A 13,201-nucleotide genomic window follows, 5' to 3' on the forward strand; every position below is an offset into this window, starting at 1 on the left:
ACATCAGTGGCTAGATAAACACTTGTCCATATTTGAGAGCTGGAAGCAGAAAAATCACAATTTGTACCAAAGTTTTTTATAGTCCCATGATATTCTAGTTCTAAATTACATGCAACAATTTAGCTGCTTTTTCCCTGAGTAAATCATGTTTTATTTTTAAAGATGTTTAAAAAATGTTAAAAGCAATATCAGACATACTAATAGGAATCAAATAAAATGAAATTTATTTTTATAAAGACTATTTTATTTCATAAAAATACAAAAATATAAATATACATTTATAAAAATATGAATGAATTAACACAAAGACATTCTTCAACTAAATAAATATGGCAGTAATAGTCATTCCTATTTCTTTAGGGATATGTTTTTTATATTAATTTACAAAGCAGTTGCACAATGTTTCATTTAATAGTAAAGGTGACTGCAAGTCAGTTAAGAAAACATTATTTATAAAGTTCTTATATCTAAGAAAAGGCACAAAAAGCCTTTTATGTATATTTTATTGATTATTGATGTGATATACTTTTCTTCAGAGATTGTTAGGCATAGAGGGTGAACTGGTTATTATTACTTTTTAAAATCTATGTCATTCGTATTCATTCACAGAAACTTACTGATTAAGCAAACTCTTACTAAGACAACACCTACGTATTGTTTGTAATTTTAACTTTTTAAACATTTCCTCCAAGGAAGAGAATGCAGGCCACTCCACCTAGTAGCAAAGAGAGTACTTCCACCGACATCCATGAAGTCATGCCGTAATCAATCTCGGTCACTGTCGTCACCCCCATACATATCAGCAAGTTTTTTAAAACGAGGCCCCCAGTCGCTGAGGTAATCATAATCTTGGTTGCAATCTGCTGTAAGAGATTCCAGAGAACTGAGGGAATCCGCTATGGAATCATTCCCTTCATAGGCATAAGTTGCCAGTGAATCATAAGGAGGTGCACTTGGATCTGAGTCATTTTCTTTTAGTCTTCGATGGATAAAATCTTGTACGTCAATATTTTCCCACAGAGGTACAGTCCTCCTTATCTGAAAAATTGTTTCAGGCATTACATCCCTTCTAAGTTTACTATCTTCTCTTGCTTCTGGGTTCCTTAAAGTGCCGATGTCAAAAGCTTGGGTATCTTCTTCCCCACCGCCTTCATCGTTATAGGTCACGATGTTGTCCCGGACATCGTCTTTTGAAATTATCAGAGGTTCCTTTTTTCTTTGCCTCTTCAATGCAGCAAAAAGCACAACTAAAACTATTAACAAAAAAAAAAAAAAAAACAACAAAAAACAAATATAACAAAGAGAGAGAAAATTGTGAGTTTCCATAATTCAGGCTTAAATACAGCATGCTCCTATGTTTGTGACCTTGATGTGGTGAAAGAGGTGTTAAGTTCATTTGGATATAAAGACTAACTACCCTGTACAAATACAGCATGATTTAGGCCAAAAACTGGATGTACTATATTGATAAAACAAAACAAAACAAAAAAAGCAGATAATACAGTGCATTTTACTTGCTTTTGAGACTCGGTCTTCTATAGGGCTCAAGCATTGAAAAACTTTAATTATGGCTAATGCATTTAGCCAAATGAGTATATAATATCTGACTTTTCCTCAATGCACATTTGTCTCAAAATATTAAAATTTTAAAACTACAATCATTATTATTACAAGAGAAATTGAGCATAAATTTTATGTTTTCTTAATGACTCAAGGGGATATATGCAAAACATTCAAATGTATGCATATATATACATAAATGCCTTATATGCATATATGTGTCATGTGTATGTATATACATGTAAATATGACACAGGTAAGTATGTGTCATGTGTATTGTATATACATATGTATACACACATTATAGATATGTAAATGGCACCCCACTCCCATTACTCTTGCCTGCAAAATCCCATGGACAGAGGAGCCTGGAAGGCTGCAGTCCATGGGGTCGCTGAGGGTCGGACATGACTGAGCGACTTCATTTTCTCTTTTCACTTTCATGCATTGGAGAAGGAAATGGTAACCCACTCCAGTGTTCTTGCCTGGAGAATCCCACGGACAGAGGAGCCTGGTGGATGACCGTCTATGGGGTCGCACAGAGTCGGACACGACTGAAGTGACTTAGCATAGCATACACACACATATATCATGGTTTCATCCATTCCCGTTATTGACCTGGTTTTGAAAGCCTGCTTTAAATCTGAAATATAATTCTATATGCTACAATATTAAACTCAAACTTAAACTCATCCTTACCTTCTATTCATCTTACAGAAGTTATCTTGTTTCTAAGGACTTTCTTGACTTATACAGTTGTATTCAAGCTTCGAGGCTGATATGTAAATTGTGGCCCCTCTGCATACACTATGAACCCTCTCCACATATGATATGCCTTCTTATTTCTTTTATACTGTGAAATTTAAACTATTATGCATATATTTGACAACAAACATTTGCAAGATAAATACATTTATAAACTAAAAATTACATTTAAAAATGTAAGAAAGACTATTTGATTTCCAACAAAGTATGTTTTCCATTGAAAATGGATCAAGTCCATAATTTTATATATAAGAAAAGTTAAAATTATATAAAGAAAAATTTCCCAAAGCATACTTATACATTGTTGGGGAGAAATAAAATAAAATTTTCTCTTACTTTAGGAAAGTAAAAAGTGTTTTTTGGTATTACTGATGTTTCACTGAAAAATAAGAAAAGTGTTGGCTCAAATTCTTTCATTTTTTTCAATCTTTGTCTTGAGATTATAGAAACTGATTTTCATTGAGACTGCACTTCACCATGGCCCTGATACCGCTGTAACTCACCCTTAAGGCCTGTCCAATGCTATTGTTCTATTGACCAATGCACTTTCCTCAGCTTCTACTAATTGGTAGAAGGAATATAAAAAAATCATTAGAAATATCTTTACTAACCTGCACCAAGCAGGCTTTTGGTGTTGAGCCATATTCAGAGTCATGCTGGATACATAAAAAACTATCCATTAAAAACGAGACATATCTTTACTCTCTCCTATTAAAGGATGAGCATGTTAATTAAATCCAATATAGGTCTGAAATCCACCAATCTATTGAGCTATGAATTAGAAAAAGAAGGTTCTTTCCAAGTTTAATATTGAATGAATTAATTTACATGTGTGTACTCAGTCACTCCATCATAGCCAACTCTTTTCAACCCTATAGACTGAAGCCTACCAAGGTCCTCTGTCTGGGATTCTCCAGGCAAGAATATGGGAGTGGGTTGCCCTGCCCTCCTCCAGGGGATCTTCCTGACCTGGGGATTGAACCCATATTTCTTACATCTCCTGGATTGGCAAATGAGTTCTCTACCACTAGCACAACCTGGGGAGCCCAAACTAATTTATAAATTCTCTATATGTGTAGCACAACAACTGTATCGTCAAATTGCTTTAAGGGTTTCTTAGGTAATGTTTATGCATTTTTACAAATGGCCTTTAGAATCTGCTCTGAGTATTTTCTCCTTTGCCAGGTCAAAATTACCTGCTTCTTTTCCCAACTGAGGTTATTAATCTGGGGTATGTGAATGCAATTCAGAGAAGCTAGGATAAGGAATAGAAAAAAAAAATGCATCATTATTTTTACTAATTTGTAAACTGAATGTAGCACTTCCCGTCATAAATATCAGCATAAATTGTAGTGATGGTAAGTACAGTGACTATCAAACTAGTAGAAATCATAGATTCTTTATGTTAGGACATATCACAAATGATCATTAGACTTGCACTAAAACAAAGCATATATAGGCACATTTTGCTTTACGTTTTTTGTTTAATTTTAATTTTTAATTAATTTGTTAATTTAATTAACAATACAAAATTGTTAATTTTGTATTACATGTTTTATTTAATAAGTTTAAATTATTATTCTAAAATGGTCCGTAAGTTTCATTTTCACTACCAAAGGTGTTCAAGGAACCAAAGGGGTTAAGAAATCCTGCCCTAGGTTTTAACCCCTGCCTTGTGTCATGGATATAAACGAAGAACTACATTTCTTCAAACTGTGAAAGGATAGGCCTAAACTATCATGGCCCTTGTTATATCACCACCTTGCAGAGCCGACTCTCCTAACTATAGAAATATAGCAACTATGTGCAGCCATTAGTATAAAGGCTTGAAATAATGGCAAGAGTGCTTAAGAAACTTTATAATAAAACCTTATGAACTAGAACATATTCTGACTAAAAATAATAGAAAATAATTCCATGTTTAGATAATAATTGCAAGGTAAAATATAAGAAATGTGTGCCCTCCATATTGCCCAGGTCAGAAAGATGGCAAACTTTTCTGAATAAAAGAGCCTTCTAGAATTTCTGCATAGAGATTTAGTTGAATAGTGTTATGATATCTAAACTTACTTTGGCAGATGAATATTATTCTCTCATATGCATGTCTTTTTGTGTGTATGTATTATATTAATATTGAAATTAAAAAAAAAACTCAAAATATACATATTTCCATCTTGTTCTAAACTAGAGAAGTAGAACTATTTTAGCAAATAAAACAGCATGATATCAGTAGCACTTAGCTGAAAGGGTAAGCCAAAATTTAATCTCCATAGGGATACAAAAATATTTTACAGAGGAGCTGAAATTTCTAACAGCACGTGGACATGCAGACTGCTGCTGTCGATGGTAGTAGTGTGTATGTTCAAAATCACTCTGAAAAATTGCTTTTCTAAATAGTTGGACCATCATAACTGGGACAAATGTTTTCCCCTTATTTGAATCAGTTCCCCGCTGAAGTCCTGCAAGAATATCTGGCCAAAGAGATTTCATCCAGATAGGTTGAAGGGATTTGCAGTGAAAAGGAGCCAACACATATGAGCATTGGAACATAAATTTGGCTAGCACTCCAGCCCTAAGGATTCATTTTGGATGAGTATTTGATGGAAACAAGTTTGGGGGGAATGTTTTACAGTGGAACAACCATTTAATTGAATTAAATTGTTGTCCTGTTAGGGCCTACTCAAATAAAGCATTTGCAATTGGAAGCATGACTTTATTTAGAAAATATTGCTGAACTTGGTATGGCCACAATGTCATAGTAATATTTTTAAAAATGAACTTAAAAATTTTCTTTGGTGGATTGAAACTACATATAACAAATTTTATGAAAAAATGTCTATATTATTGTGACAACTTAAATGTGCTGGTTAATTCCATATGTGAAATACGTGGTAATATTAAGAATATTATTTGTAAAATAGTCTTTTGTTTTGAGGACAATGGTTAGAAAGGTGAATTTTAACAGAATAACCTGGGTTTGAATGATAGTTAGAACACTTTCTGAATGAGTGACTTTGTGTAAGTTATCTAACCTTCTGTACAAGAATGAAAGTATCTTATAGAGTTGACATAAAAATTTAATCAATTATTAAGTGAAATACCCTTTGAAATGTGACCATATTAGTTCACACTAAACTCTATACATATATAAAATGTACTCTAAAATATCTGTATATATCACATTATTATATCCTTGTTTTTTGGTCTCTTGTAAGCTAGACCTATCCATCAAAAAGTCATTTTTTTTAATTGGAAGAACTATTTTAATAACAAGCTTAGATTTTCCCTCTTTAGCTATAAAGAAGAGTGTTTTTCAGTCCACGATCACTGGATAAGGAAGAAGAAAATTCCTCGAATGAATGAGTATATCTCAGGGGCACATCACTCTGGGGCACACTTACCAAGCAGTATGATGACACAGAGAAGGATAGCAATGAGAGCCCCAGTGCTCAGCCCAGCAGAGAGGACCAAGGCTTCGGCATTGCAGGACTGCATGTTTCCTTGATTATCACAAGCACACACACGAATGGTGAGTGTGCCAGTGCTGCTTTGAATTGGATAATCATTGTCAAAAATTAAAATTGGCAGCAAATATGTGCTCATTTTGTTGCGGCTGTACCCATCTTTTCGAGTCATGATTCCTGCTGTATTATCTGTTAAAAAAAAAAAAAAGTCAGATCAGTCTTTTAAATTTTGCCTCTTAATGTTTCATAATATTTGTCTTTAACAATGCTCTGTACCTTTATTGTCTACAATGGTGAAGTTTGGATTGAGGGGGAATTCTGGCACTGGTTCAAAAAAGAATTTGTGGCCTCGGGGAGGATCATCTTTGTCCATGACACTGACAGTCTGAATCAACTAAAACCGAAGAAAAATCAATTAAATAGAGCACAAAAAGCAACTCTTGTTATTAGAAGACATTTAAAATCAACGTTTGGGCTTTAAATATATCACTGAAAGTAAACCAAAAAAAAATTCCATTTTGAGAAAAATTTCCAGCATTTTTTATAGCTCTGTCTAATGCAACTTATTTAATGAGGAATAAAAAATGTCAATCAAGTCTCAGTTTGCAGAGCACCTCTATGAATCATTGTCTGCTTCCTGGCCACTATTGTATCCAAAAAAAGAAATCCAAAATTAGATCAAGTTTATATCTTTTGCCTTTTGACTTGTTAATATATACTACCAGTCCATTTTATTATCAATTGGTTACCAACATCTTGCCTCCATTAGACAATGATTGTTTCAAAAGCCAAGAACATAACAGATGGATTTTTTTTTAAGTGATTATTACAACCACTCCTAGAGATTAAGGAAACTATAAATATAGTTTTGGAAAAATGAGCAATATGCCATATAATACCAGAAAGCAGAAGATTTTAAAGCTTTGGGGTGCCATAATTACAATAAGATTGCATAATTTATTCAAAATGTTTGCTCTTCTTTTTAATGGTAGCTGAAAAATTTAGAAGAATATATGAATAAAGCTTTCTAAAGTTTTGTAATACACTGTTGAATTTGAGAAATTATAGCACCTCTCAGCTGTGCTCCCTGTAGGTCAGAGGTGTGCCACCGTGGGAAGATGGAACAGCAAATGACAGGTTGGGCAGTGAAATGCTAAGTGAGCATTTTATCGTGGATAAAATACAAAGCCGCACATCGGGGTGCCTGTTTTCCAGTCCTGGGTCTGCCATCTGTGTGATTTGTAATCACAGTCATTTAATTACCATTACTTTCAAATCCTCTTCTACAAAAACAAATAGTTTCACCACTTCCAGGTATCACAGTCCAAAATTCTGTGATGAAGAATTAGCAGAGCTTTGCAGTAGTTTAATGCATCCTTCATTGTGGTTATTGTGTATTCTCTAAGTCCACACCAGGAGGCTCAGTGGTAAAACACTATATTAGTGTAAAAAGTGAACATATTCAGCATTTTCCTAAAATTACTTTAGTGATGTCTCAAATATTGCTTTATAAGATGACCTTGTAACTCTTGTACACTCTATTTTATCTCACTAATATTAAAGCTGAAAAAACAGACAAAATATAACAAATTTCAAACCAAAATGACCTGATTGAGCAACTGAAAGTGCCAAATATAATCAGCAAGAAATTAGTATGATTTCCTTTATATTAACAAAGGTCAATTTTATTTTCTTACTTCATGTTTTATTTAATAATATATTTTCATCCCATTCATGATTATATATCACTACCAGTATAATTATGAATCCAGGTAGGAACTTTTTATATATGTGATATCTATTATGTACCTGGTATATAAATTAAAGCATATATTCCAATTTTCCTATTATATCATAGATTATATAAAATATTTAAAAATTCATATTTTTAAGATTATTGTGAGTTGTTTTGTATGGGAGATAAAGATGAATTGACAATAGTTTTCATGGAAAAAACAAAGCCCAAGTAAATTAATGCAATGTCATTTGCCTTGGTGAAGAGGAAAAGGTTTTTTTAAGTTTATAATAACTTACCTGCCCAGATTTTGCGTTTTCACAAACATATGTTTCATAGTACATGGCAAATTCTGGAGCATGGTCATTTATATCTAGAATTCTGATGAAGACAGGAATGTGGCTACTTTGTTTTGAGTTATCTGCAGTAAGAACATGTGTAAGATTTTAGTCTCATTTACAGAGTAGCAGTGGTATTGTTTGCCCCATTTGTAACTTAGCAACACATCATTTCTAGGGTATTCATTTTTTGATTGGATTGCTGATGTATATCTCAGCTTTCTTACAAGGTTCTGATGAAAAGCATGATAGAATGAGGAGAATATAATTGAGAGTGAATATTATTGGTAAGATACTCTTTTCTTAGACTGATTATTTTATGATTAGATCATGTTTTATTCTACAGTAAGATGTAAAAGAAAACCAAGTTTAAAATGAATGAATATTTGGTAATCCTTAAAATAACTTAAAAATCCAACACACTCTAAGTAATTTCTCTCAGTTCTAATAATAAAATCATCCCACTCAGGAAAAAGTTTATTTAATGCTATTATTTTAAGACTTGGGTGAAAAATAATGTGTTCGGATGGATGTATTTCCAACTTACTTATTTCTGTAGCTGTGACGGTTATATTATGCCAAGGAGTAGATTCCCTGTCTAGAGGCTTCAAAGTGAAAATAGAGCCATTTTCTGAGTGAATACTGAAAATCCGGTCCATGTCAGTATGCCGATCAACAGAGTACCTAGCAGGAAAGAGACTCATCATTCCAGGCACTGTTTTAAGATTACAGCTCATCTACCCTTTCATAAAGCTAGAGGCAATTCACATAATGGTCTGATAAAGGAGACAAGTGAAATACTGATGATTTTCTTGAATTTTTATTTAGTGCAATTTTCATTTAGACAATTTGATACATTTGACTGATTTCATTAGTACTATTCTATGATTATGTGTACTTCAGAGTCATTATTGACATTTGTGAGTCCTTGTGGCAGCTTTTAAGTGAGTTTTTAATAGCCATTTGATTTATCTATCCTATCATAGACCTATTACAGTACTTGAGACATATTAAACAGCCATATTAAATTTGATAGAATCAATTCCATTGGATAAATTGAAATTAAGTTGCAAATAACACATGAAAATGTGTGTCCACAGAGTCCTTATAAGTGGATATGCAGAGGCTGTTGTAAAATACATGGGTCTTGAATGGATCTCTTCAAGGATTATTTCAGCTGAATCAAATGTCCTCCTCCACTCTCTCCCTTTAACTTACTTCAAATAAAAACTGAAATGACAAAGGACCACAGAATTACATGACTCTCTCTCATCAGGTATGTATGTAAGATGTCAGTCTAAACTTTGTATTATTTGGTGACTGGCAAAACAATGCCCACCCTCCTCTAATGGATGTCTATCTCCTAATCCCTGGAAGCTGTACATAATTTACTTTACATGGTAAAAGTAACTTTTCAGGTGTGATTAAGGTTAAAGACATTGAGATGGGAGATTAAACTTGATTATTTGTGTGTGTTAGTCACTCATTCTGACTCTTTGCAACCCCATGGATTGTAGCCTACCAAGCTTCTCTGTCCATGGAATTATTCAGGCAAGTATACTGGAGTTTATTGTCATTCCCTTCTCCAGAGGATCTTCCTGACCCAGGGATTGAACCCTGGTCTCCCTCATTGCAGGCAGATTCTTTGCTGTCTGAGCTACAAATTAATCCTATGAACCCTTAAAAGTTGAAGAAGAAGGCAGAAAAGTAAAATTCTAGCTTACATGAAAATCCTTTAGTTACATCAAGCCATGTTAGACTGTACTAGTTATCATTTTTGCATATTTTAAATTTCTGCTGTTGAATGTTTAATTGAACCATGTAAGAACCTAAATGCATCTCACATGTTAATGGAAATCTTTGTAGAACAGATTCTGATTCAGTAAATCTAGAGTGTGAACAGTTATTCTGCAATTCTAACAAGCTTAGGTGAATGCAGGTTGTAAGTCCATTGACAAGGTTTTGTATAACAAGGTTATAGACCATGGGATAAACTGGTTAGAATAAGGACAGCTAAGAGAAGAACAACAGCAAAGAACTAACAGACAAATCAGCATCAAGTGGCATCCTGATTTTTCTAGGTTTCTATTAAAGACACTTAGCAAAATGAACTCCTTTTTAATCTGGTGAATTTGGAAATTAACAACTCCCATTATGATTCTATAATATATCTATTATTGGGCACTTACTTTGACAAAAATTAGTAACAGATATTTAGGTTTCTAACACTGTAAAACATTGGTAATTTTTGACATATTGGATGAAAATGGATTTATGTAAAGGCTATGTTTTTATGTTTGGATTATTATAATAAAATACACATAACAGTCGACTTTTATAAGAAATATGCTTAACTTAAGGGATCCATTAATAAATTCAGATTTCAAAAATAATTTTAACTATATAGTATGTGATGGTGTTTATGTCATTTATTTTATGCTAAATTTTATAAATTTATTATTTCAAATCACAAATACATTTCAAAGTGAGTATTTGGGCATGGGGACATATACCTATTAATGTATATATATTGGATTTCATCTTAAGATAGAATAACTAAAAGCTTTGTATACTTGCTCTCAGATTTCTTTCTGTACTTCATTTTCCAGATATGAAACCAGGTCAGTCACCTCCTTGCTATCCTTTGGACATGTTGTGCAATGGACAGTAGAGCTATATGGAAATGGTAGTATCCCATTATTTTTGCAAATGGAGTAGGAAATGGCAACCTATGCAAATATTATTGCTTGAAAATTCCATGGACAGAAGAGCTTGGTGGGCTGCAGTATGTGTGTGGATCGCAGAGTTGAACATGACTGGACAGACTGAGCGACTGAACTGAACTGAACTGAAGCGACTGAGGACATTTTTCCAATAATTATGATTATAATTTTTATACATAGTTGTGTATGTGTGTGTATATATATATATATTATATATTTATATTTCTTAGAGACAAAAGTTATGTTGGGTTATAACTAAGAATTCATTGTCAGCAAAGGATCTGAGATAGTTCTTTTTTTTAAAATAAACATCAGTGTATTAAAATCAAGACTAAAAGTCATACGAAATGTTTTCTTTTTAATTTTTATTGCTTGGTGGTGGCTGTGGTTTAGTTGCTAAGTCAGGTTCAACTCTTGTGACATCATGGTCTGTAGCCCACCAGGCTTTTCCATCCATGGGATTTCCCAGGGAAAAATACTGGAGTCAGTTGCCATTTCCTCCTCCAGGGCATCTTCCAGAGCCAGGGATCTAAATGGAGTCTCCTGCTTTACAGGCAGATTCTTTACTGTTGAGCCATCAGGGAAGGTATTTTATTGCTTAAGTACTGTTAAAATGAAGCAAGATAGAGTGTTTTCTATCTCTAGGTTTCAATTTTCCTAAAATTCAGCCCTTAATGTAGCCTGAGAGTTATTGGAATATTAAAAATAAAATGTTTTTCCTAAAATACTTGGACCAAATTTTACTTATCAATACAAACAATCCTAAAAGAAACACAAATAAAGTAAATAAAAGAGCACAACCCATCAAATCTATATGTTGAATGAAACTCAGTTCATAATATTCACTTTTATATGTTTATTCCCATCATTGGAAAGTTCAGTAGCTAACCATAATCTGCTTATTGCTGAATAGATCTCTGATTTCTTCCTATCATTTATATGAGAGATCAAGAGGAAAATAAAAATTTCTTCGTTCCCATTGTTACTTGCCCTTGAGATTTGTGTGAGAGTTTCTGTGATTGTGGAATAATTAATAATTCTTACATTACATAAATCTAGCTTTGACTTGGCACTTCTGTAGCATCAAAATAAGTCTGTGTTTCTGGCTGCCCCACTCTTAGGTTCAACCTTGAAAGGTACCATCTTCAATTTAAGAATTCATAAAGAAAAATCACTTTGATGATTTATAAATAGTTCACTTTAATATTAACACTGCAAACTTCTGGATATGTATTTATAAGTTTGCCCCACTGCAAATTTTATCTTGCCATTTTTCAAAACCCAGAGATAATTTTCATTTATTTAGCAACCAATGTTCTATTTTGAACACAGAATATGATGTTCTGGTTTACCTATTAATAATAAATACACCAGATTACAACAAACGACCAAAAGGAGGCTGATAAACAGCGGGAGACAAAACTGTCTCTATGCCTCAGCAGATGGTTTAATAAAACAAATTTTTATTGATCTCCTTATATTGAATTTTTAATAATAAGTTTAGAAAGTCATTGGCATGATTTTTTGAATGAATATCTTGTGCAGAAACAGGAGCCACTCATATAAGCAGCAAAAATAGCAAAGTCAAAAGGTCACAAGAAAGCTGAGACTGTGGAACCTAAGACCTAGTTCTAGTTCTAGCTTGTTTTCTTTGTTGTTGTTGTTGTTTGTTTGTTTGTTTTTCAAGTTCTACAATTAAGGATCAAACACATACATGTATATGCATGGCTGAGTCCCTTTGCTGTTCACCTGAACCTACCATAACATTATTAATCAGCTATATCCCAACATAAAATAAAAAGTTTAAAAATAAATAAAATAGATAACCAATAAAGACCTATTGTTGCCACAGGGAATTCTGTTTATATTCTGTAATGACCTAAATGGGAAAATATGAAAAAGAATCGATATATTTATAGGTAGGAGAAAATGTGCTTCCCTGGTGGCTCAGACTATAAAGAATTCTCTTGCAATGCTGGAGACCTGGGTTTGCCCCCTGGGTTGGGAAGATCTCCTAGAGGAGGGCACAGCAAACCACTCCAGTATCCTTGCCTGAAGAATCCCCATGGACAGAACAGTCTGGCAGGTGACAGCCCTTCGGGTTACAAAGAGTCAGACAGGATTGAGTGACTGAGCACATCACCACTCTTTTGTACACCTGAAACTAATACAACATTGTTAATCAGCTATACTCCAACATAAAAAAAAAAAAAATTCTTAAAAAGAAGCAAACACATAGAAGATCCTTGTATTTTCACCTACTACAAAAATGTAAGTTAAATTACAGATACCAGAACAAATCAACAAATCAGAAACATGCAGAAGTATGTCAGGGATAGCATTCCTTTCCCTTTTCTGTATACCAGGTACATCTTCCATTAAGTCAATATACTTAGGCTGTGAGTTTGCTAATCATTTTTTCAGCTACTGCTTTCCAGAAATGTGTCTTCCAGCTACAAATTGAAACCTTCCTTGAGAATGTGGCTATACTGCTTGAACAAATAATTCATAACATTTTTTGGAAATACCAGTGACGTAATTTTGAAATTATAATTATTTTACTTTCTGTAATGAAATCAAATATTATGAAAATACTAATATATATGAGGGCACTTA

At 33.2% G+C, this 13,201-nt stretch overlaps 1 protein-coding gene across 1 annotated transcript in view; it reads right to left on the minus strand.

The window, feature by feature from the left end:
- Positions 1 to 222: 222 nt before the first annotated feature.
- Positions 223 to 13,201, minus strand: part of CDH9 (cadherin 9) — a 140,018-nt gene continuing 127,039 nt past the window's right edge. The window contains exons 8-12 of the mRNA XM_086362523.1: positions 8,410 to 8,546; positions 7,824 to 7,945; positions 6,066 to 6,183; positions 5,727 to 5,978; positions 223 to 1,253 (exon numbers count right to left, since the gene is read on the minus strand). Of these exons, the coding sequence (XP_086218649.1) occupies positions 766 to 1,253; positions 5,727 to 5,978; positions 6,066 to 6,183; positions 7,824 to 7,945; positions 8,410 to 8,546 (1,117 nt within the window). The 3' untranslated portion in view covers positions 223 to 765. The remainder of the gene's footprint in view (positions 1,254 to 5,726; positions 5,979 to 6,065; positions 6,184 to 7,823; positions 7,946 to 8,409; positions 8,547 to 13,201) is intronic.

Source organism: Bos grunniens, chromosome 20 (assembly GCF_055505025.1).
Source record: "Bos grunniens cultivar Pamir isolate PY7600 chromosome 20, Bosgru_T2T1.0, whole genome shotgun sequence".
NCBI lineage: Eukaryota > Metazoa > Chordata > Mammalia > Artiodactyla > Bovidae > Bos > Bos grunniens.